The sequence below is a fragment of the Chrysoperla carnea genome, chromosome 2 (assembly GCF_905475395.1).
Source record: "Chrysoperla carnea chromosome 2, inChrCarn1.1, whole genome shotgun sequence".
Taxonomy (NCBI): Eukaryota; Metazoa; Arthropoda; class Insecta; order Neuroptera; family Chrysopidae; genus Chrysoperla; species Chrysoperla carnea.
In genome coordinates, this window is record NC_058338.1 from 78,548,907 (window position 1) to 78,575,391 (window position 26,485).

The 26,485-nt window shown below is 28.2% G+C and overlaps 1 protein-coding gene across 1 annotated transcript in view; it reads left to right on the forward strand.

Moving 5' to 3' along the window:
• LOC123293552 overlaps positions 1–15,836 on the forward strand; it is a 34,006-nt gene extending 18,170 nt beyond the window's left edge. The window contains exon 3 of the mRNA XM_044874413.1: positions 15,678–15,836. Coding sequence (XP_044730348.1) covers positions 15,678–15,805 — 128 coding nt within the window. The 3' untranslated portion in view covers positions 15,806–15,836. The remainder of the gene's footprint in view (positions 1–15,677) is intronic.
• The last annotated feature ends 10,649 nt before the right edge of the window (positions 15,837–26,485 follow it).

Consider the following 26,485-nt stretch of genomic DNA (forward strand, 5'->3'; position numbering starts at 1 on the left):
AACATCATTAACAAATCTACAAAAAAACGGAATTACCGGATTTGATGTAGACTACCCCGTACTTTCAAACGACAAAGTTACTGTATTATTAAGACTATGTCCAACAATATCAAGCTTTTTATTTAAAATTGCCTTGGTGTTCGTACATCCTTAATCATTTGTATAAAAAAACTAAATATACTCTATCTTCATTCCCTGTGAAAAAAACCTGATACGGGTTGTTCCTTCTTACGATTTTCCATTCCGTTTTCGAAATATAAGAGTGGAAACTTTTTAAAGAATCATTTTGTATACAGGTTTATATATGTATATATACATAAAACTTTGTATACAGGTATATATTTTATAAACATATCGTTTTGTAGCATAATAAAACTATTCAAAGATATTTGTTTATGATAATTTTATTTGTAATATTATTATTGAACCTAAAACATATTCGAGTACAAAGGTTAACAAACCATTTTATAGTGCTTTTAAGTCTAGTATGAGTCGGTGTTATCATATCGGAAAAATGATTTAATTCTTATACCTAAAGGAAGCCCACATTGTTTATTACTTTGACTTTCAGGAGTTAAGAAAAAAAAGATTCAAAACAAAAGAATAATTCCCCGATGAATTCAAGAAAATAATTAGTAAAATCAAAATTGAACACCTCCAATGAAATATATTTCAATTACGAATAATAAGGGATCGGACTAAATATTTTTTTATCACTTCATGTGAAGAATTCTCACTACACGAATAGAAAAGTGAAGTTGGTTTTTTAAAATTTTTACTAGTTCGTAAGATATGATCGTTTAAAATTCCTTATTAAAAAAAAGGAAGATACTCACTATAGTGGCGTGACGTCATTCGTGGGTATCGCCATAGAACAGGCATGAGCAAACGTGGCTTAGATAAGCCCCCCAGACTCCTGTATCTAAATTACGAGTAAGACAGTGGCAGCCTAAACAGTGAAAACCAAAAATACAAATAAGACAGAGAGATAACATTTTTTTTCTACCTATCTCATTACTATAAGAGAAACTGAGATAGGTAGAAGAGTCGTATACCCGTCTCGCTTCTTTTTCTATGAGCATTGTGGACTTGGATAAAGAAATACACAATAAAGTATATGGCACACAATAAAGCTATAACAATGGTGACTTCGGCTTAAAATAACTCGCCCATGCCTGCCATAGAGATTACATATAAAACTTTGTTTTGCTAAAAGGAAATGCTCAACCTTTGAATGGAATCTTTGATTGTTTATAACTTTTTAGTTTTTTAATCAAATTTAATTTCACTTTCAAATTTTGTCATGTCATATCAAATCTAGTTTTATATTTTATATGGCCAATTCGACATCAGGATTATTCCCTATTGATAGATAATTAAACTTGCTGTGCCAAAATCAACAGATTTTTTGCAAAATCAAATATTGTCTAAAAAATCAGATCATTCATGATAGTTTTGTGTAATTTGTAAATATTAATTACATTATAACATTTTTCAACGCTACAATTCGAGACCTTCAAATTAGTCGATAATAGAGCAACTCCCGAATGGTAATATCCCCCATGCAATAGAGGCAAGTATGCATGAACGAGTTGATTGATGAATTGATCGAAGAATGATCTATTATAAAATATTATTTTAATTTCGATATAACACCGTTTTCTTGAATGTGCTCGAAAATTCTCGAAGAAGTTTAGTTCCTTCTAATCCTATTATGCAAAACATTAGATTTCTTCATAAAATTTATTTTCCATTATTTGCCGTTATATTGGCGCTCTTTTCAAAAGTTCACTTTCAAAGTTATTTATTGAAATCCTTGCTTTTGCTTTCTTTGACAAATACAAATAGACACACATAGAAAAAGTCCCACTTTGGGTTATATCTCCATAACCGTGCACTTTAGACCAAAAATGGTAATAATCTTTATTGTAGAAAATTAAATTACCTACCTTTTAATTTTTTGTGTGTCACTAACCGTTTATGACTTATACGACTATGAAGATTTACTTATTGACTATTTGACCGATATCTCTTCTAATACTTGTTTAAACAAGAAAATGATAATAACTTAACTTTTAAATCTATAAATTTCCTTAAACTTTAACTGCAAACTTTTTTTTCTAAAATTAATATTTATGAAGTTATAACGCGTTTCATGTTGCAACCACCGGCTGCAAGATTAATAAAAAAGAAGTATACATTGTGTAATGATATAAATTCAATAAATATATGAAAAATATTAATGATAGTGACATAATTAGCAATAAATAATTTGCCTTCTTATCTGCAAAAACAGGGACCATCCCTTGGATTTTTTTTAAGAAGAAAATAAAAATTGACTAAAAAGATAGGAAATTTAATTATCTACAAAAAAATTTATTAACATTTTTGCCTTAAAGTGCACGATTACGGAGTTATAGCCCGTAACGGTTTTTCTCAAAATGGCGGTACTTCCCACCTAAACTCTTGTAAGGATTTTGTGTATTTACATTCAGTACGTGATACTGAACCTATTTAAATAAAAAAATAGCTCCTGCAATTTAATGAAGAAAAAAATTATCTCTAGTCTGAAGTAATATATGTATATGGATCGCATGTATCCTCCGTTTTATACTAAACTTGTTTAGTATCTAATAACCTACATTAGATTTCATTAAAGCACAGCTTTAAATTTCTGAATGTACAATGTTTATTATATATGTTAATTATAATACATTACATTTCTAGATAACTTACGGATATGACCTGTTTTTACAATAACAAAACTATCTTTTAATAGTAAGAATTGCAATATCTATAACTACTATTATTTCAAATTAAGATGAGTATGTCTATTGGCTGTAGGTATGATGAATTTTGTATAAAATTAATCCCCTTCAGGACGCACAATAAAAATACACTGCGCCAAAGTATTAAAGGGAAAAAATTTTTACACAAAATGTTACCTAAATTTCAAATAGCCTTATCTCTGTGAAAAATCATCGAATTTGGAATCTCAGTAACTCATTCAAATACTTGTACATTCTAGTTTTGGAATCTGTTGCTAAAAAATTTTTATCATCCCTAGCCGCTTTGCACGGAGAGTTGAAATGGTGAGACATGTTATCCCTAAATTTACAAATGAAGTTTAGAAGCGTACCAAAATTTTCAAAATTATTTTGTAACAAATTTGTTAAGGCCACTCGAGAACTTGTATATTTTTCTTGAAAATGAAATATAAAATAATCACGTTGGAACTTTAACGACCAAGATATTCGCTTTCTAAGCAAAATGGACTTTTGTATTTAAAATCCTGTATAAATAATCATAGCATTGGAATTTTTTCATATCATTCGAAAACGTGTAAACTACCTTCTTTCATGACTTTGCATTGTTTCATAAAAATTTTTTCCACTCTCCTATTTTTCGTTTTAAAACAAGTCAAAAAATATAATTTTTCCATATTTTAGGCATTTTTTCACCTGGCCGCCATTTTATAAAAAAAGGCGTTGTCTAAAATCTTACCATGCTCTTTAGAAAATTTGTACTTTCTAGTTTTGGAATCTATTGTTTAAAAAATTTTTTCACTTTCTATCGCTTTGTACTGAGGGTTGAAATGGTGAGAAATGTAAAAGCCTTCAAAATCTTAGGGGAAGAGTGGCATAAAAGAGCCAGTTTTTAAAAAAAGGGGTAAAAGTATAAAAAGAAATAAGTTAATAATAAAAAAGGATTATTAAGCCCGTTTACCAGCAGATAGATAACAGTTTTATAAAAAAATCGACGCTAGTTTCTAGACTAGTAAGAAAGTTTTACAGTTTTTCCTTAAAAAAATTATTTTAGATTTTTAAATTTTTAGAAAAATATTTCTTATTTTTTCGTACTTTTAACCATCGCGTAGTGGAATTCGGACAACGTCGGGTATTGCTAGATTCATCTAATTTTTCATTTTTAACACAGACTTGTTCACAACTTGACTACTTGATGTGAAGATGTAACGAAGAAAAATCGTTTTAACAACCCCTAAAATACAGTGCCGTCTTCAAAAGAACACATTTTTACTTATTATATTATATAAATTATATTAGTTACGTCATCATCATTTAATTGATTCTTGGAGGGTGATTTTATTATTGCATAAGATGGTTTAAGTCTTCACACCCAAACCCTAACACCACACCCAAATTTTATAACTATTTTCATCAATAATTTCCGTTTTAAGAGAAAATGTTTGATATATTACAAATATTATAATAATAGCGTTTACCCGTAGCTTCGCTGTGTGATTAAAGAGAAAAAAATCTGTGGTTATATCTGTGTCAGCGAATTCAGCAAACTTGTTTATTCTTCTGAAACAACGGGTGAAAACTACGTTGGAAAAAATTCTTAATATCATCCAATATGAGGTTGTCTCAACCTCATCGCGAAGTTCATTAATTGAGGATTAAATATGGCGAATGGGGCCACGGTTACCATAAATATATGTTTCCCCAAGATAAACTTATTTGTTCCTTATTAGATCAGTCTCTCGGGAGTCAAAATCGAGCTCGTTTTCTTAGGGGTTATTTTGTACGCTTATCAGGAATCTCTGAGTCCTTTTGCTCATCGAGATGAGGGAAAAAAGACATGCAGGGAAAGATAATGATTTTTATGTTGTTACATCTAGATTTTTAGCCACTTATGCGCCAAATGGACAATATCGCCAATTCCGTAAAATCGTAAAATTGAGTTTTTAGACCAAAAACTACAGTTATTGAAAAAAAATCAAAGTAGGTCTTGTATATTTGTAGTTTTAGTCAATACTTTGACTTCTGAGCTAACTTTGAAAACTTTTTACGAATTTCCGGAAATGGTCGATTTAGGAACAATCTTTTCCGACATACATATTAGTTTTAGAGTCAAAGTTCAGAGCTAGTTTTAGAGTCAGAGTTTTAGAGTTCGAAAAAAAAACATTAAAAAACGGTAAAAATGGGCAAAATGGCCATATCTTTTTTCCCTACTTCGGTAAGCAAAATTAATCAAAAATTCGTGATTAGCGCACAAAATAACTCCTTAAAAAAGTACTTTCAGCCATTCGCTTAAAGCTACGAGGAAAGAATATAAAAATTTGTTTTTTTAGTTGTGGCATTGTATGTTAGCTTCGTATCTCAATAAAAATTTTCCTGAGGTAATCAGAAATTATAACGTCATTGAAGAAAAAAAAATAATTATGCTCTATCTATAGGAACGTTGTACCTTTCCGATTTTTTTGATTTTGTCAACAACTGAACAAAGTTTTAGCTCTTCCAAGCATGAAAATTCACTGCTTTTGTTAGGAATAGAAATTTAAAAAATTTAGTTGTCTATTTTTCAAATATCATGGAAATTATCAGAGTGTTTGCAAATATGCGAAATATTTATGAAAATTTATTCAAAATTATAGTTTATAGTTAGTATAATTTAAATTCAAATTCACTTGTCGATTCTATATCGATAAGCTTATTAAAAAAGATGAAAGGAAAAGAAACGTGGATTTTCATAAACTCAAAATAAACTATTTTAAAATGAACTATATATACAAGATAGATAAAAATATGTTCAAAGTATTATTTTAATATATAATATATCTATCGTTCGTTACTTCTGATTCTATACAAGATATAAATAATAATCTCAAACTGCTTGTCTTATTTTATTTACAAGAAAATTTTTATTAGTTTTTCAAGATCGACTGGTGATTTATCAAGTAATACGCAAACAGATTGGCAGATGCATTTTCCAATAAGACAGTGACGATTTTTCTTTCCACGTATCTAAACCGTCTTGTTCTTTAATATTCAGTGTTCTTGGTTTTTGATTCAACTTTTAGCGAATGACCTACATAAAAAGCCCTAATTTCAGTATAATACTGTTAATATCTTGGAACAACTAATTTTATAGAAAATTTTGATATCTACATTTTTTTTCAACATTTTTTTCCATATCTTCGTATGTTTTCTATATATTCTCAAAAAAGTGATTTTGGGTGTAGTTTTTAACTTTTTCTACTCCTTTAATATAATTCAATTTTTTTTGTATACTTTAAATTTAACTTTGTATACTTTAAATTTATGCCCAAACGAACTTATATTAAAAAATACAGGCTTCCAGTTTGAATGGTAGTTTAAAAGTTCATTTTATTGGACTAATAGGTATACAGAATGTTCGATTTACATCTAGGCATATAAAAATCACGAGTATGACAGAGTACAGGTGTTAAATAATGCATCTAAATAAGAGGTATTATAGGATTTATATGTTATTGCAAAAGTGGCCTGTATTGTGGCTTATCTGTTTTAGTTCATCTATTCAACTAAGAAACTCCCATTCTCCAAGCATCTTACAACTGTCTCAACGCATATCGAAGCTTCAACACATGTATATAATACCTCTCACTTAAATGCATTACTTAACGCATGTATTTTGTCATACTCGTGATATTTATATGCCTAGATGTAAATCGAACATTCTGTATATTACACAATAGTAAACGTTTCATTATAGCAAGGAAAACCGCATGAAATTATGCAGGCTAAACAAACAAATCAAACTCTCTTTGATGTAACTATCTATCTATTAATAACCTATCTGTTCCCTTACATACCTGTTATCATGTGTACAAACAGCTACTTATTCTCTGAAAGGTATCTTTAAATCTTGGGCCTGATTGTAGTCATATCGAGTATATACAAGGATACTCAACTCCATGTAACTAAATGTGCCAAAAAAAAGATGGCAATTGTGTTCCTTTTGTACCGTGATATATGCAAATCAATTTAGAAGATTATTGAATCAGATATTAAATTAATTTTTATTTGTTAAAAAAAAAAAATCTAACAAAATAGCAAATATAATACTGTAATTAATTTACTTCTATTTATGAGATATACTATACCACTAGTTCGAGTTACATCTAGGCATATAACTATCACGAGTATGACAGAGTACATGCGTTAAGCAATGCATCTAAGTAAGAGGTATTATAGATGTTATATGAAATTGCAAAAGTGGCTTGTATCGTAGCTTCCATGTCTGTTATGCTATACAACAGTTCTTCTGTTGTATGCCTGCAGAGAGTGGTGGTCAACACATGTATATAATATCTCTCACTTAGATGCATTGTTTAACGCATGTATTCTGTCATACTCTTGATATTTATATGCCTAGATGTCAATCAAACTAGTGGTATATTCACTTCGGTGCAAAAGGAAGAACACCAGCGACGCTATAATTTCTGATATTTCGTTGACAAATTTTGTCAATAGGGTACTTTCGGTAGTGAAAAATACATTATGAAATTTGATAAAAATTGAAATGTAGGAATATACTTTAATATTTTGATTTTGAGTCATAAAAGCACATTATTGTTTTATTATATTAAAATTAAAAGTCGTAATTTTTAATATGTATAAATTACGTAACCTAAAACACGAGCCGCCATGATGTGACATCATATAGGCAAAAATAATATGCTTTAATTACTAATTTGTTGATGGCTTTCAGAGTAATTGTAGGTTATGTTACCATCAACTTTATTTATACATATAATAATTACATACACGACTGTTGTTTTTACCAACACCAAAACGGCTGACAGCATTTTTGCGAGAATAAAAAAGGTTTAAAATTTTATTTAAGGAAAGAAAGCCTTTTTATTTTGCCGAAATATTTTTTAAATGCCTTTTTAGTAGGAAAATTAACATTTTGAAGTACCTTTTCAAACATAGTAGAATATCTAATTCTCTCCATTAAGTTGAGTATCCCTGTGTAGTGGCTATAATACAGTAACTTTGTCGTTTGAAAGTATGGGGTAGTCTGCATCAAATTCGGTAGTTCGGATTTTTTGCAGAATTGTTAATGATGTTGGTCTAATGAATAATTCAACTTTGTGACCTCGAGCGCTGAACTCAACTTTGTCAAAAATCGAAAAATTCGTATTTCTTTTCAAAACGTTTTCAAAGTTGGCTAAATTTGTTACAATATGAGATGAGAATGGACTCTGTAGACACAATACTTTCCGAGATAAAGCCTTTTAAAATTTTTCGACGTAACTTTATGCATCAGAGATAACGTCAAGTCCGGTAGTTCTGATTTTTAGACTAAATTTGCTACAGTATGAGACTAGAATCGTCTCTGTAGACCCAATAGTTTCCGAGATAAACGTTTACAAAGTTTATCATTTGTTCTTACTACGCAATTTTTAGCAACATTATGTCGTTTTGAATGAATTTAGACCCTGAACAACACTAGCACACTCCACCGTAAGTAAGTGGAACTACCTCTCGTTAGAGTAGTTCGGGGACGTCTAAAATATAGCAAAAAATTGCGAAGTAAGAAAAAATAATGAATTCTGAACAGCAGTCCTTTAGGGTTTTAATCGCTAAAATCCAAAATTTTCACGGACTTTTCGATTTTTTACAAAGTTGCGTTCGGTGCTCGAGGTTACAAACTTGGATAATTCATTGGAATAACATCATATAAACAAGGCTGCGAAAAATCAGAACTACCGGGACGATATAGACTGTAATGTATAAAGTTACTGTGATATTATGTCTAATATTATAAATCCAACTGCAATATTCGCAGTAAACCTATAAATACCTTTACTTTGTACAAATATTCATTTTGTGTCTTATTTATTCTCCTTTATTTACTCTCGTGCAATTTCTTTCGGAAAGAATTAAGGATTATTTTAAATCGATGTTACTGTGTAGATACGTTATCCCACTAAAATATTCTGTAAAAGTAATTTGCATATGAATATCTCTATCAATCTGTTATTAGGATGCATAATGGAAAATAAAAATCCAATAATATAAAGCTAACTAATAATCCATCTTGGTATGATCGTATATGGTAGATTTAAGGTAGTATAGCAGTGTCGAGGTTCATAGTTAATACTAATTTAGTAAAATAAATATTCAAAAGATCATAGTTTCATTAGTTAAGGTAGTACAAGCACCAAGGCAATTTTATATTTAGGTTTGAAATTATTTGTTAATTATTTTTAACTTTGATGATGAATTTGGTTATAGCCTCCTTTGTACATCCTTAAGAGAAAAAAATTCAGATATTTTTACCGTACTGTTTAAGAGATATAATTGTCTCTGTTAACTAAGTTCGTAAAATTGATTGTTTGTGAAAATTTGGCGCAGTTGTACTCAAAAAAAGAGTTTTCAATAGATAGAACTATTTTTCAAATTGTCTCTCTTGTTAATATAGTGTGTCCGCAGATAGAGGTAACTTTTTTTTCTTATTTTTCATTTTAAGAAAAAAAGTCATTCTTTATAAAAAAATTTTGCTTAAAATGCAAAAAATTGAAATCTCTATTTTTCTTTTTGGTTAACCACCCTTCTCTTTCATAAGTTGATAAAATGTTATTCAGAAAAGTTGCTCGCAATTAACAATTATGACTCTATAAAAAATATCAAGAAGATCCGTGTACTTTAATTATAGCATCATTTTTTATTTGAACAAAATTTGTAATAACAAAAAAACGTAACAAAGAAAATAATAATAAATCAATTAACATGTACTATTCGAGAGTGTATTTTTTTTGTGGACTAGGTTAGAAAATTAAAAAGAAAATTTATTTTCTCGGATAAACATTCACTATGAATGGAATTGTCAAAGTAGGAAAGATCTTCTTGAAATTCAGTCATGAATTTGAATCTTGATTCATAATTGTTAATTTCGAGCAACTTTTCTTAGTAACATTTTGTCAACTTATAAAAAGGATGGGTAGTTTTCCAAAACAAACAAAAATTAGTGATAAAAAATTTTTGACTACCCTATACATTATTTAGAAGTTTTAAATATGTCTACATACTTTTCAGAATAAGCAAAATTTGTTATAAAGAATGACTTTATTTCTTAAAATGCAAAAAAAGAAAATTTACAAGTATGGTCAGTCACCTCTATCCGGGGACACACTGTATATTACGCGTTTATGAATGGTATCATAATTAAATGCCATGAAATATGAATAGTTTTATTTACTTAGTCAACTCAGTTTTTATAAATGTTTTTATGACTTTTAATTATTATTAATACGAAATAAATTTGATCAATAAAATATTATATTATGTTATTTTAATTTATAATAAATTTTATGTATTCAAAAATGATTGCAGATTTCACTAAACTGTTTCTCGCCTCGACACTGTTATACTACCTTAATTGTTGTATGTGAAATGTGATTGACAGGAATTTAATAACATAGTTATATCATAAATAACAAGCAATTATAAATATATTGAAATTAAAATTGAAAATTATATAGTTTTCATATTCATAAATAATATTGAATTAAATTTTTTTATTCAATGTATTTTTATCAGAGACGGTTTTAATTTACCTGCAATTGACAACTGCAACGTATCATAAATAAAGTGACATTTTTGAAGAGTTAAAAAAATCTGTAAAAACTTTATTAGAAACTGCAGAGTTTGTAGTTTGTACAGTGTGGAGTTATATCAAGGGCCTTATATCAGCCATTTTAAGAAATGGTTTCCTTACGCCTTGTTAAGGATGTATGATCATGGTAGTGGGGGCACAAATTTAAAAATAGATATTTTCAATTTTGATGATAAATTTATATTATTACTTGACGATATAAGATGAAAAGTAAGAATAAAATTTTTCGATATCTGGCTTAATTTTCAAAATATCGAAAATTGAAAATTTTGTTTAATTATTTAGCTTTCGATATTTCGAAAACCAAGACACATATCGAAAAATTGTATTCTTATTTTTCGTCTACATTCATGAAGTTATAACAAAATTCATCATCAAAGTTGAAAATAAGATAAAAATAATTTCAACCCTTAATCTACCCTGCTCTTACATCCCTTATATGGACGGTGACACTTAGTTTTTTTCTTTTCTAATTCATTGCTAATATGTTTACTTTCTATTAAAAAGTTTTTTTAAAATTTGTTTTCATTCATTCCAAATGAAAATTATCAAAAACTTCCAAAATATGTCGTTTTTTGAGATTCCTCCATTAGAGCCAATGTATTTTATATCGATTTTTAATGACTTTTTTCTTAAAAATTTGCACGGATAGCTAAGCTGAAATTTTAACCACATATTCTTTGAGTAAAAGACTACCTACAAACAAATTTTGAGCCTTTAAATCAAACATCGTTGTCATGCTCATACATCCTTAATAAAATCGAAATAAGAATAGGGTATTCTAATATAGTTGAAAAAGTACTTCAAAATATTGATTTTGCTAATAAAAAGCCACCAAAAATTTATTTTGGAAAAATATACACGCTTTCTTGCCAAAAAATTAAATTAAATTTTAAACCTTTTTTAAACTGTCAAAACACAGATTAGTTTGACAGATATATTCATAGACAACTGATTATAATAAATATAAATATTTATTACCTATGGATATGTTATACCCAGCTGTCTACACTGAACTAACTGATGGTCTATGGTTCATACCGATAGGATATCACATCAGGGCTTGCCCGCGTTTTAGATCATGTGATATACATTTTAAAATATTACGATTTTTAATTTTAATATTATAAAAGAAATATGTTCTTTTATGACTCGAAATCAGAATATTTAAGTATATCACTACATATTATAAAACAAAGTCGCTTTTTCTGTCCCTATGTCCCTATGTACGCTTAAATATTTGAAACTACGCAACGGATTTTGATGCGGTTTTTTTTAATAGATAGAGTGATTCAAGAGGAAGGTTTATATGTATAATACATCCATATTATAGTAGAGTAAGGGGTTGAAAGGGATATGCTTCAAAAAATAAAAAAGTTGTGCATCGATTAAGCTCAAATATAGACACGATATACAACCAGCTTCAAAGATCTATTGTTTTTATCTACTTTTAACCTTCGGAGGGTAGAAAGGTGTAGCGAGAAAGTGGGAAGAAATTATCGAATATTTACAAATATACCTAAGTGGGGTATCAAATAAAAGAGCATGACGTGTATATTACAAAACTGTTATCCCACGCAAGGAAATGTGGAGGGAGGGGTGCAAGTGGGGATGTTGCCCAGCAAAGCGGGTAGTTCATAGCTAGTTTTTACATAAATTTTAACTTTTATCAAATTTCATAATTTATTTTTCACTAGTGAAAGTACCCTATTGTTGTCAATTTGAATGTAATTGAAACAGCGTGTAGCCATGACAGGCCTTTATAAATCTTATATATTATTACTCTCGCAAGATTTTTTCTGTCCTGCCTTTATTTACCTTATTCCTTTATCAAATTCCATGATTCACCCCTCATTTTCAAGCTTGTTATGTCTAGATTTGACGAAAAATATACTCACGGTCTAAAAATGTACCGCTTAGGAAAAAACACGCTAGATAAATAATTTGAAAGAAAAAATATCATAATTTTAGTTTATTAGGCAAACATGTTATTTTTTACAGATGCTCTCCTAACACTCCAGAACTAATTACTATTTTTAAATAATGTTCTACTTATATTAGTTTAAGAAAATTTGATTTTTTTTCATCACTTTTGTACGAAATTTGTTGTTTGCTGTGTTTAGCCATGGGTACAGGGTAGCTACGGGTTACAGTAACTCCGGAAGCGGAATTCCGCACGGATTGAGCTAGTATATATTATTATGTTTGTGATAAAAGTGCAATTCAACAATGTTTAGTGATGCCACTGAGCCATTGAGAACTGGCCAATAATTTTAAAATTTGTTTGAATTTTGTTTTTCTTGTTAATAAAATAATAATAATAATAATAATAAGGTTTAACATCCGTTTCTCTATACGCCTATAACAGAGGCCACCCACATCATTATTTGATAATCTTTATTTCAGCCGCTGCCTGGATTCGATCCCGCAACCTAAGTCTAAATGGACAAACAATCCAAAGCAAACGCCTTAGACCGCTCGGCCATTTAGGCTCTCTTAGGCTTTTCTTGTTAATATGTTTTAACTAATAAGCTTTTTTTAAAAAAATCTTCCCAATTCTTAAAAAAAAACATGGCTTCCTTTAGATATAGATCAATCAATGTCGCTTTTTTTTGGTATGAATCAAAGAAATGTAGAGCTTTCATAATTATTTGCTAGTTATTTCGTTGAAAAATTCATAAAAAATTTCCCATTTGCTTTTAAATTCAAGCATTGTTATTTATTTTTTACCTTTTTATTTTTATATTATGATTTTTTTTTATAGATTTATAGTTACGATAAAACAAAATAAACTTCTTCGATCTTCTTCTTTCGGCTTGGAACATGTGGCATTCATACTTGATTTCAATGCCTCTTATTATATTCTTATACAAATTAAATTTTGATTTTTATGCAATAATTTATTCAATGGCTTGATATATTCAATATTCAAACAAAGAAATAAAAAGGCATATATTAGTGACACTTTTAAGTGTTTTCTGAACACTCTTTATTACAGATTGTCTCGAACTAAATGTTTTGAGCATGAGGTGAGTTTTTTTAGCGATAGAATTCCTAAAAACAAAATATTCCTCATTCCAATGAAACTATAGTAAAATCGCACTTTAAATAATCAATTTTAACATTCACCTTTGTACAACCATAGAGTACGATCGTAGATTTTGTAGATTTTCGATAATATTTTGGGTAGCGTAATTATTACTATTAATTTTATTTCATAGCTTAAAGCTCTACAGGAAGATCTATTACGCTGATGTGCTACTTTATTCTATGCTAACGGTAATTTCGGTCCAATTATATAATATTAGCTGTTATTCATAAAGGCATGAATTATCACCTTTAGTTAAATTTAGTTAATAATGAGCTCAAAACGAGTAAGCTCGCATTTCGAATTAAATTCATAACTAAATTTCCACAAAGTTCCAGAGCTCGTCATATATTTCCTTTATTCACCATCTGTAACTATTGAATGTGTGAATGTATTATTTTCGTACTGTACAGGATCAAATGGAACACTTTGTATATTATTTTATTCTTAGGTTATTTCCAGAATTATAATTTACATCTGCTGTTGACATAAAATACAGGGTGTTATGTTTAAGTTAAACAAGTTTTGTCGTTTAAAATTTGTAAGTTTTTAGTCATAACTAGGGGACAACGTATATACGTAATTCAATTATTCAAAATTACGACAGAAAACTCAATCGTTTAGCAGACTCCAAGTTGATTTTGGTTTGAAAAACGGGTAAAGGCTTTGAGAATTTATACGTTAAATTGCTACTACATTTAAAAAAAAAAAAAAACTTGAAGACCGTGAGGTAAATCACCTGAGACTCACTTTTATTTTGACCGTAGAAACTGAAACAAAATCATATACAGGGTGTTCTAGTATAAAAAATAAAACTTTGATATTATCAAGTTTTTCGGAGACCCTGTACATTACGAAAATAATTTTAAAATGTATGTACAGCCAATAAGCCTTCATTTATCCTATAGATACAAAATTTTCTTAAAATCAAGCAGTTTAGCCTTAATCTTTCGTGTCGAATAACGTGAATAATCCTGTATACATAAACATGATTTAGTGATTGGATATTTTAATTAGGCGGCCGCTCGTTTATTACAAAAACTATTAGAATTAAACTCAGCAACTGGTTATATTTGTAAATTTTTTTTTAAGAACTAAAATACGTAAGATGAAGTGTTTTAAAAATAGCCATGTTTCATTGTTTGAATTCTTCTCCATCATTTTGAACATTTCACCAAAATCATTGCTTTGCCGCCTTTTGCTACAGATTTGAGCAATCGACTAATGAGGTGTGGATACATAGATTTTTACGAAAAACAGATAGAAATGATTTAAGATAATTAATTTGCACCGTTTTTTATTAAACTTGAATAAAAGTTTGTTTAATGTGTAATCATCAATAATAATAATTAATTTTATTCCATTAAATGTGCATTGAATGTATGTGTTATTTTTATGTATTGCTCATTAACTTTGCCGCTTATGAATTAACAACGCTTGTAATAAATTATTCCTAACTAACTCCTTGTAATTGAATTTGGCATAAAAAAAATCAAAATTTATTTCATCGAGAGTGTAAACTTTGTATTAATTGTAGACTAAAAATAGGAAATGGGGCGTAGCGCCTGTTTTGCAAAGACAAATCACTATATCGGAAATCACTATATAATAAAATATTTTCTACCATAAAAAATAATTGAATACCCAATTATGCTTCCACATTGTAACTTTCCCAGGGTACTCCGGTACTCCGGAAAATTCCCGGAGACGACGGGGATACTGTTTACCCTAGGCATCAAGTAAACCTCATCAAAACCCCTGAGTAACAAATTTGGAATCATTTTCATCACTTTTAACCGAATTATGAATTAAGTAGATATATTTACGGTTAATTTAAAATGCAATTATAAAATGCATACTATTTATGCAAATTGCATATTTTTAATTAATTATAAATCAATTTAGAAAAATTTCCTGACGCTCTAACGAATCGAATGTAGAAAGCCACGTTCAAATCCGTCTTAATGTTCAAATTTTTCGAAGTTTGACTGTTTTTAGTGTTTCGTTTCCGCGACTATAATAATCATTGCCGATTTCATACTCAATAACCCACAAATTCAAGCCCCATAAATATAAAATTCATTCTCGTTAAACTAATTTTACTCTCTCGATGAATAAATACATCACATATACGATCAACACTGTTTTATTTATTTTTCCATTTATTTCTTTAATATAGGTGATGGAAAACCCAACTTACGACAGTGGCCGAATCGGGCAAGAGGATTCATGTCAAGAGTATTCCAAGCAATCTGCAACTGTACAAAAACGACAGGACCTTTTCCATTCCCTACAAAATCATCATAATGTTAATTGTTTATCAATTACATGATTTAAATATTGGTGTTATAATAATTGGTATCGATTGATATCTTTTGGTTTTTTTATCATCAAAATTCAATATGGTGTATAAATTGGATAGTCATCATATTTAATATATAAAGTAATTGATGTTTTGTACACGTAATCTGGTATCCATTCCCACTAAAAATTTAAAAGTAGATTAGAAGATGATTTAAGAAAGGGTAACAAAACATACACTCGTAACATATGGTGGTTAAAATCACATATATAAAGACAAACTAGCCAGGCTTCAGGATCTTTTCTTCTGCTATAGTTTTCAAGGGAAAACGGATCATATATTCTTCGAAATAATATAACTATTAAATTTCCATTTTTACTCAATTTCCTAGATCAATTTTTGTATTATATAAATACGTATTTTGTCTACCAAGTATTCATCATCAGTAAGCAATTTGTTAAACGTAGTTAATAAATAAGCCGGAAAATGTGAAAAAGTGGTGGACAAGCAACGACATCGAAATTTCTTTTGGTACGAGCTCCTTATATTCTTTAGAATATTTATTCCCACTAATTTATTTCTCATAAACAAAAATGAGATAATTTGGATGATTTTTTGAGTCGCTTATCACGAATCCGACGTACAAATGAAGCAAATAGATGTGGTTTGATTATCCTAACTCCCCTCGCCCCCAAGCACACCCAAAAGTACCTGTCGTATTAAAATTTGAAAAATTAATATTTTGCTTGGCCAATTTTTTTTCTCAGTAAGAGATTTGTGCTTTTTAGGACGAAAATTGAACTCTTTCGGGTGGGTTTTAAAATTATTGATTTCCTGAAAATTCTTTTAAGACCATTTATTTTAAAAAATGAAATGTAAAGTCAAAATACGTGACGAAACTATGAAAAAGCCTCGGAAACTCATATGACTTGTTTTTTTATTAAAAAAAAAACAGGATATTGAAATATTGAAACAAAACAGTTGCTGTAAACAATTACATTTTATTTCAATTATTTATAATAAGAATAAATCAATAATCGTGATCAGAGGACCTCAATGAGGGCGATAGATTCGTGATCAGAGACCCAAAAAACCTACTAGAGCACATTTCCGAAGAAAAATATTAATTTTTTAAATTTTAATACGACAGTAACTTTTTGAGGGGGGTTTAAAATCAACCCATTATCGCATTTTCGTTTATGAGGATAAGGATAGTGGGGATAATATCTGGGAGATAATCGGTTACTGTCTATCATTTTTCCACATTTTCCGACATATTTACTGTACAAAACAATTGATTTGGGAAAACTGGGGAAAAATCGAAAGTGAATTCATAATATCCCAGAATTCTCATTTATTTTCTTTAATAATATTCATAATACAATTTATGTGAATATGGTTGACTTTTGATAGTTTGAAATAAAGAGATAAAAAGAGTTGTAAGAGTTGAAATAAAGAGGTTTTGAATAGAGAAATAATTGAAATTGATTTACGAAAAACGTCAATGCAATAAAACCTACTTCTAGGTATAGATTTCTCAAACCATTGATTTTATTTTGACATTAATCAAATTTAAATGTTTTTCATTTTATAACAAAATTTCGATTCACGTAGATAAAAATGAAAGTAAAAACGATTGAAGTATAAAAATAGTGATTTTCTAAGGTTCAAACTATTGAAAGTAGACTGTGCCTTTGATTATATTTGGCAAATAATGTTTTTATCTTTTTAAAAAGTGGCTAAATGAGACTGATATCCGACATTATAAATTCACTATAATTAAGTCGAAATAATCTGTTTTTACCAGGCGGTAAATAGTAAGAAGATTTTTTTTAAAATTGGTTGCTTAATAAGAGATTTTTGAAGTCTCCCGATCATATCTGAAGAGCTGGCAACCGTAAACTTATCTATTATAAAAAACAATACCTTTTCTTACATCATCTCTTTGAAATATTTTTTTTTTCAAAAATTATAAAAGTTAATTTCAAAATTTCAATTTACTCTCAAGCATATCTAAATATACACATTTCATAGAGGAAAGGCTTTTGTCCTTAATTTGAAAAATTGGTTTATACGTTAAATTATATCAATTCAAATTTACTTCGAAACCAGTGTAGATTGTCATGGCATCTTGAATGACATCACGACAAAAAATCATTTTTGTTTATGACAATGAATCAAGTAACCTGTTTCATTCTATTAAAATGTAAGCAACATTAATAGCGTTTGGCATAGCATGACGTAGCACCTTCTGAATTAATTTTCTAAAAATAATAATAATCCTTATTTTTTATAAAAAATAGTTTTGTGGTTTGTTAACTACATATCATGATTAACCATTTGAAATTTTTATCTATCCGATTTATTCTTAGTGGACAAAAGCCTATTACAGGCCCCATATGTACTGTTGACGCTATAGCACAAAGAGTATTATTATAGCAACATAACACGAAAATATTATTAAATTTAGTATTTGACCGTGATTGTCGAATTCTGCGTCAAGCAAGGAAATAATGTGGAATATTTTTCGCTATAAAGCAACGATCCTCCAGCCAGATAATTTCAAAACTTTGTGTAATAACTTAATCTATATAATACCAAACAATTTGCGTGATTTTTGCACAAATGGTTTGATAACGCATGGAACATTCTTTGTACAAACATGATTTGCTAATGTTTAGTTCGTGTATGGGGCCTATAAATATATATATCAAGTCATACTTTTTCGTATTTTTTTAATAAAAATAAATTTGGTAATATATCAAAACTAATCGATAGCACAAAATGATTACGTTGAGCTTATTTTCTTTGTTTCGAGTACAAAATAAATTGTTATTTTGCTATTATTATATTTATGGTTAGTAAAACTATATAAAAAAAAAATAATAAAAATCAATAAATTTTATATAAAACAATCTATCTTTTTGATTGCAATATATTTGTAGAAAACATGCAATGTATAAAAATATATAAATATTATATAGTTATACAAATATAATTAAAATAATTAAAACAATATACAAATTATTTAAAAATATATATAATATAGTAAAATTGTAGTACCTATATCAATTTAATTAAGGTATAAAGTCCGTTATAGACTATAGTCAAGTTATTAAAAACAAGCTCATATACACCGTGTTTTGTTATTGACTGCAGAAACCCGGCTTACCAAAATAAGCTCATCAAGATACGGGTATGGCAAAAATTTATAAATTCGTTCATTCTCTGACTATCATTCGATAACCAGTATAGCCAATGATAATCAGTAGATATTAGTAAATTTCACTTAATAATGGAAGGGATTTTTAAAAAAATACAAAATTGTTTAATTGGTTTTGGTCAAATCCCACTTTTTTTCTATTTTATTATATTTTTGTGAGAAAACAATAACAACTCTGAATTAAAATTATATCATTTAACGTTAACAGACAAACCATGCCCATTGTGACGTAATTTGTTTGTTTACTAATAATCTAATGCTTTCTCGCAAAAATATAATAAAAATATAAAAAGTGGGATTTGACCAAAACCAATTAAATAATTTTATACTTTTTTTTTAATCCCTTCCATTATTAAGTGAAATTTACTAATATCTGATTATTATTGGCTACTGGTTATCAAATGAGAGTCAATGAATGAACAAATTTAACAATGTAAACAAATTTAAAAATCCTTACCCGTATCTAAAACTCTTTTCCAAATTAGGTCTCAGATCCAAATTTGGAAAAGAGTTTTTTGTAAACAAACACTGTAGCTCCAACAATTTGAACTGTTAGACGAATTTGAATGCGGTTTTGTGCATTCGATTCGTTAGAGTGTCAGGAAACTTTGTGACCTAAATTGAGTTATAAAAATTAAAAATATGCAATTTGAAAATATAAAGCATTTTATAATTGCATTTTAAATTGATCGTAAATACTAAATTCACAATTCGGTTAATAGTGATGAAAATTATACCAAACTCGCTACTTGGAAGTTTTTGGGGTCCATGAACACGAATATTACAGCAGAATTGGTCTCCGAGGTATCTTTTGCCCAGAGTGAACGGTATCCTCGGCGTCTCCTTGAGCTTTTGGGAAAATCGTTATTTTATTAGGCCAAACTCGTTATTCGAGGATTTTTGGGTTCGCTGGACACGAACTGTTTTTATGAACTTGGTACAAACCAATTTGTCAAAAAATTAAGGTGTTTATTAAATTGTTTTTGAACAAAATTTGTAGAAAATTTTTAAAGATAAAATCTGTCAGTTTTAGTCAACTGGACCATTTAACTCATGCAAAAAGTTCCAAATTTGTTAGTGAACATTTTTTTAAATAAACAATCAAAAAATTTGGAACTTAGTAATTCTGAAGGGAACGCGGTTGTTCTTAACATATATTCAAAATCTGTTTCATTCTGTAAAAAGTGGGTTTACGGACATTATACCTTAAAATACCTTACGGTTGCAAAAAGTCAGACAAGAAATAATCTTTCTTAATAATTAGCCGTTCGGCAGAATGACTGATATATGTATACAAATTATGTGTGCTGTATACTTATATAATTTTTCCCACCGGGTCTCCCGCCAATTATAATTTTTTCTATAAAAAAAAAATACATAGCCGGACGGCTTCTTTTCTTAAGGGGTGTGGAAAATTTTTAATTACTGCTCTGCAAGTTGAAAACTGATGTAAAAACATGTAAGACAATATGCAAATCAGCAATTAGTTGAATAAAAATTAAAAAAATCATATTTACCGACACTCGAAATAACGTGTCGGATGATGGAAGTCCTGCTTTGTTGAGTATTGAGGCGGCGTAGTCCACCGTTGCGACCTTGATCTGTAATTGGAAACCTCAGCAAAAACTTGGTCATCCATTCCTTAAACTATTATGATGACCTTTGTCTATTATTGCCACCTTCAATAAAAGCCTTGTTAGACAATAAAAATTTTGACAAAAGAAAAATTGTTACCATTCTAAACTCCAAAATTTCCTAAAAATTAAAAGATAATTTTCAATATTTTTCAAATAATACCTCTCAACTAAGAGTGATGCTAATCGTATCTTACTAGAGAAATTTGCTCTTTCGCGTCAACTTGGACGGAATTCTTGATAAGAAAATTTTGATAAAGTTTAATTTTTTATTGTTTGACATTCTTGTGATCGTAAAGTATATTTTATATGGAAAATTCAGAATAAATAGAATTAAAATAACATAATTTTGTGATGGAATTAATTAAATTAATTCGAATATAAAATTATTAAAGATAATTTATCAAAACTAATATATATTTGAAATAAAATTTCAGATTCGTCCCAATGCCTAGATAAATTGCCATATTGAAAATATTTCGACTACAATGAAGTAGGTGTAAATTAGATAATCGTTCCTGTGAAATAAGCTATTCGTCGCTAATTTGATGACTGTTTCCCAAAATTATGAAATAATCTTTAAATTGTAAGAATCGAAATAATTTTTAACCTACTTCAAACAAAAAAGGAGGAGGTTATCAATTGGACTGTATTTTTTTTAATGTGTGTTACCTCAGAAATTTTGACTGAGTGGACCGATTTTGATGATTCTTTATCTATTTGAAAACTGGTGATTCCCGTGTGGTCCAATTTCATTTTGGTTCAGTTCTGACAACGGCATCCATGAGAAAACCATAAAAGTCTTAAATTTGCATTAAGTCCGCACGACAAGAAGACGAATACTTAACTCAATATCACACCAACCGATTTCGATGATTCTTTTTTTAGTGACAAATTTTTTAGTGTACTTCAGATTCACTAAAAATCACAAACAAAAAGAAAACCGACTTCAAAAGAAAAACTTCCAAAACCAATTAATATGCACTAAAAAGTAAAAAAATGACGATGATATAATGTAGTTAAAATTATTGTTATTTTTCGAGTCGGTGTCAGCCAAGCTAAGCTGACTGTTCTGTCAGAGTTGTTTTCTTGGCTGACACCTCCAAAGTAACAATAATTTAAACAACATTATATTATCGTTATTTTTTTACTTTTTAGTGCATATTAATTTGTTTTGGAAAAGTTTTTTTTAATTATAATACAAAAATTGATCTGGGCATTGAACCGTATTTGAAATTTTAGATTTATTCGATGAATTTCAAAAATAAATTATTTAAATGGTGAATTTGAGAGAATAAAAAAAAATTATGCGTGTTTCGATCATAGTGTGAACTCCTCAGCTTTTATTCTTAGTGTTTTTTGTTTATAAAATATTATTTATAAAGTAACGGAGAATATTATATCGTAGTTTGCAATCTGGAATTCGAGATTTCATAATCGTTTATTATAAAAGTATGCTTGGAATTTATATAAACAATTTAGCTCTTAGTGCTAAAACAAGGAATTTTTGATTTAAAGGAATTTTTACACACTTCCAGCTACCTAAAAAGTTGAAACTGCCATTTTCAAACTAATAAAATTGTAGCAATAATAGTAAATAAAAGCTGAAAAAGACACAAATTATTTATTTAACAATAATTTTTCCTTTGTTTTCAAGGAATTTAGAAATAATTTTCAAGGAATTTTTTTTGCACGTGTGAAATAATATAATTTTAGATTGTTAGTAATAATATGATAGTACTTAGCAATTAAGCCTTCCAAACTATTTCGCTAATTAAGGAATGAAAGACATAATATACAGAGTGGGGTAAAAGTAGACATACAGTAATAAATAGAATTACTTGGGTTATTATTCATTGTTAATAAGTAGCTACTTTTAGTTCTTTCAATTAGAATATGAACTATTTTTGATGTTGAGCATCCCTGCACCACCAAACATACTAATTATTTCTGAAACCATCACAAGAAAATTGTTTACGATCCTGGTTATCATGAAAATTTATAAGGTCATATTCAGATGGTCTACAAATTGATAGAATCAAGCTTTATAAATTAATGACTAGCCCGCTAGCACTCGCGTTATAAGCATTTTTCTCACGCTTAAATTAAAACATAAATAATTTTTATTTTTCAAATGGTATATGTGGTTGGAAATTTTTCTATCTTCATATAATTTTATCCATGTTCGCATAATGAATTTTTTAGATTTTTTCAACCTATCTACAGACTAAAAATATATTTTCTTCATGTCCTTCAAAAATATAACCTCTAGAAATTTTTGGGCCTGTTCGTTTACTTTTTCAATGATTTATTTATATTTATATAATTTTTATTGAAAGCATTCTTACTGGTACATAACTTATAAGTATATATATTTTCTATATGAAATCGTCATTTTTAATATGCAAAGAATTAATTCAATAAATATTTACAGTAAAATTAATGAATATGAATATGATTATTTTGTTTTTTGTTCTTAAATTATTCACTTATTCAAGTTCGTAGTAAATTAAAGAATATCTAACGCGCGATATATTTGACGCATGTGCAGAATACTTTAGGAAATCTTCCATCACGTGATTAAAGATTACCGAACGGTTGACGCGAGTGCTAACGGGTAATTAAGAAACTAATACTTTTCATAACTGTGTACCTACTTGTGCCCCACTCTCGAAATCAGTACACAGGTAAATAGGAAAAAAACGATAATCGGAAAAGAAATGTTCAAATATTAGCATAACAAATATCGTTCCAAAGGTAAACGGTGAATTCAGGTGAGTTAAATAAATAAAAAAATGATTTATGTACTCATACGAAAAGTGAACTGCGAAAGCATTATGCTTTACGGTGAGACAGTAACGGGAAGGGACTTAAAATAATAATAAAATAACCGTAATCTTATATTTGAACGTTCCCAAATACTTTCTTGGGAGTCAATTTAATTAGAAAAGACTAAAATGGGAAGCTTACCAAATTTTTTGAACTTTATTGAGTATTTTAACAGAAAAAAGGTCGTAGTAGAGGCAGTAAATTCAAAAATGATGTGTACTGTATAAAATTAATCAATGGATCCAAATATAAACGTGATAATTAATTAATCAAGAATTTAAGAAAAAAAAATATTTTATTTATTATAAAATAATAAAATTATTATATTTAATAAAAAATTAATGTCTATATATAATTACAATATTTACGTATATATTTTATGTAATTGATGATTGTTATTTAGCATACAGGGTGTTTAAGTTAATTTATTTCGATTAGTGTTAAACTAAGCAATTTGTTATTTAAAAATTGATTAAGAATAAAATGCGAAGAAAGTTTTAAGAACTATAGTAAATGTAAAAAAACTAGAAAAATTCGAAATCGCCATCATTTGCTAAAAATGTTTATCATTTTTTAAATATTAAAAAAATTTTTTTTTATCTGAGTCGATCTTTAATATTACCCAGACCAATTCAGGTCTGGGCTAAAAAGGAGAATGGTCATTTAATTGAATTAAATTTATATTTAGAAATATCTGAAACAACATTGGCGAATCTTACTACTTTAATGACAAATAAATCAATTATTGAAATAAAGTTGCTCGGTCTAACACTTAAGGGTCTAGTAAATTTAATTTGATTTTGGATTTTAGTTAAAATTTACGGAAATAATGGCTTTATAGGAAAGAAATTTTGAACAATAATTTTTTTTAATAGTCTAAGAGACGGTATAAGATCTAATAACCAGATGAGACATATTTTTTAGGAAACATTATTAATTGATAAAAACGCCTATGACAGCTTATTTATCGAAAAATATATTTGTATATTTGTTAAAATATATCCTTTTCAAGACCCACAATAAGAATATTTAGCTAGATTTATAAAATTATTTTATATTAGCTAAACTGGTTTTTATTGCTTTGGCAACCATCTGCATTAGCATTACTAAATACTTACACTTAAAAATAAAATTACTATAATAATATAAAATAAAATAAAAATAGATCTGCAACGCCCTAAAACAAATGATAAAATATTAAACTTAAATTGACGAAGGATGACTATTCTTTATGAATCTAGCTAAATATTTTTATTGTGAATTCTGAAGGGGATATATTTTAACAAATATACAGCCCACAGAAATGCTTATCTTAATTTGAATACTTGTATTCGCAATTAAATTATGTTTCTTCTGATACCAATTTCGATTGGTTAACAGATCAGTGTAGTTAACTCTATTGACGTACAAGTCCATAATAAGGTATGAACAGATCTACACCGATCTATTAATCATTCGAAATTGGTATCAAAAGAAAGATAATTTAATTACGAAAAGAATAGTAAAGGCTTCTCTGCAAGAAACCTATATGAAAAAAATTGATTAAAATTAATTAAAAATAACCATGAAAACTTTTCGTTAGACAAGCTACGAATTTCGTGTTTATCCATCAATAAATTTTCATAAAAGATATGTCTAATCTGGTTGAATCAGATGGGTGAAGGTCGAACTTACTATACAAGGTCCTGTACTATATTAAATATAGAAGCCAAAATCAAAGTTAAATGTGCAAGATCCTTTAACAATTTCTTAATTGTACAGGGTATGATTACGTATTAATTTCCCACATATTTTTTGTTGGGATTCTTAATCTAAGGCTGTTTCTATTGAAAAAAAAAAAACAAATTTATTTATCGGAGAAAAATTAAAAAAAAAAATTAGATTTATAGTTAACATCTTAGCATGAAATGTATAATCACTTACATATCAATAAATATATGAAAAAAATTGAAGAAATTAACTAAAACACCTTGAATTTTTAGTAAAAAGTCTTCTCTATTGTATATGTAAGAAATAAAAAATAAAAGCTACATATAAATTAATTTCCTTAGATTTTTAGTTTGCTTTTAGAAGTTTTTCGTTTGCGAATGTTTCGACATTTGATTTGGGAAGGAAAACCTTCCTACTATCATCAACAAATGCTCAAACAAATTCCATCAATTTTTACAAGCTTTAATTTAATTTACAATATTTGTAAGAATTCATAGAGATAGTAATACCATAGTGCTGGATTGAGATAGGAAAAGTAGTGTTAGTAGTAGTAGTGTAAAAGGGTTTGCTGAGAAGAATGCCTGACCTGATTCATCACTTCCATCACTTCCACCATATTTAATAAACATACTTTTTTTAGTTTAACGTAAAAAATTTGTATAAAAATACTTTTTAAACGGAAATCTTTTATTCTATTAAAAAGAGAAAATATTATTTGTGCCACTCATACATGATATTTTAAATCTTGTAGTTTATAATAATGCCTTACAAATATAAGGTTTTCGATGATATAAAAACAAAATTTTAATTTATTTATGAGTTCATCGAAGATCATTTGATGAACAGAGTCGACCATAGTTGATGATTGAAGAAAGATATCTATATTATCAAATTTATAAACAGCACTTGCACGCAATATATTATATATTTTTGTAGTTGTGTGTTCTTCTTCTTCATTCTAAAGCCATAAATAACATATTACTTGACTACAAATCATGTATTTGGTTTATATGTATGTACTGTGCAATAAACCAAAACTATTATACAAAACTGTAGATTTACAATCACCATAATTTCTGAAAACCTTTTTTATGTATTTAAGGTAAAAGATAATATGGAAAATTGATGGGATTTCTTTTTACAGCATTTTCAAAAACACACACTTCTCAGCCTCATTCTTTATACAATTGTAAGACATTAGTGAATTAGAATTCATCTAACAATAATTTAGGGGACAGAAATTTAATGTATATAAAAAATATCCTATGGTCGCTAAATATATTATCAAA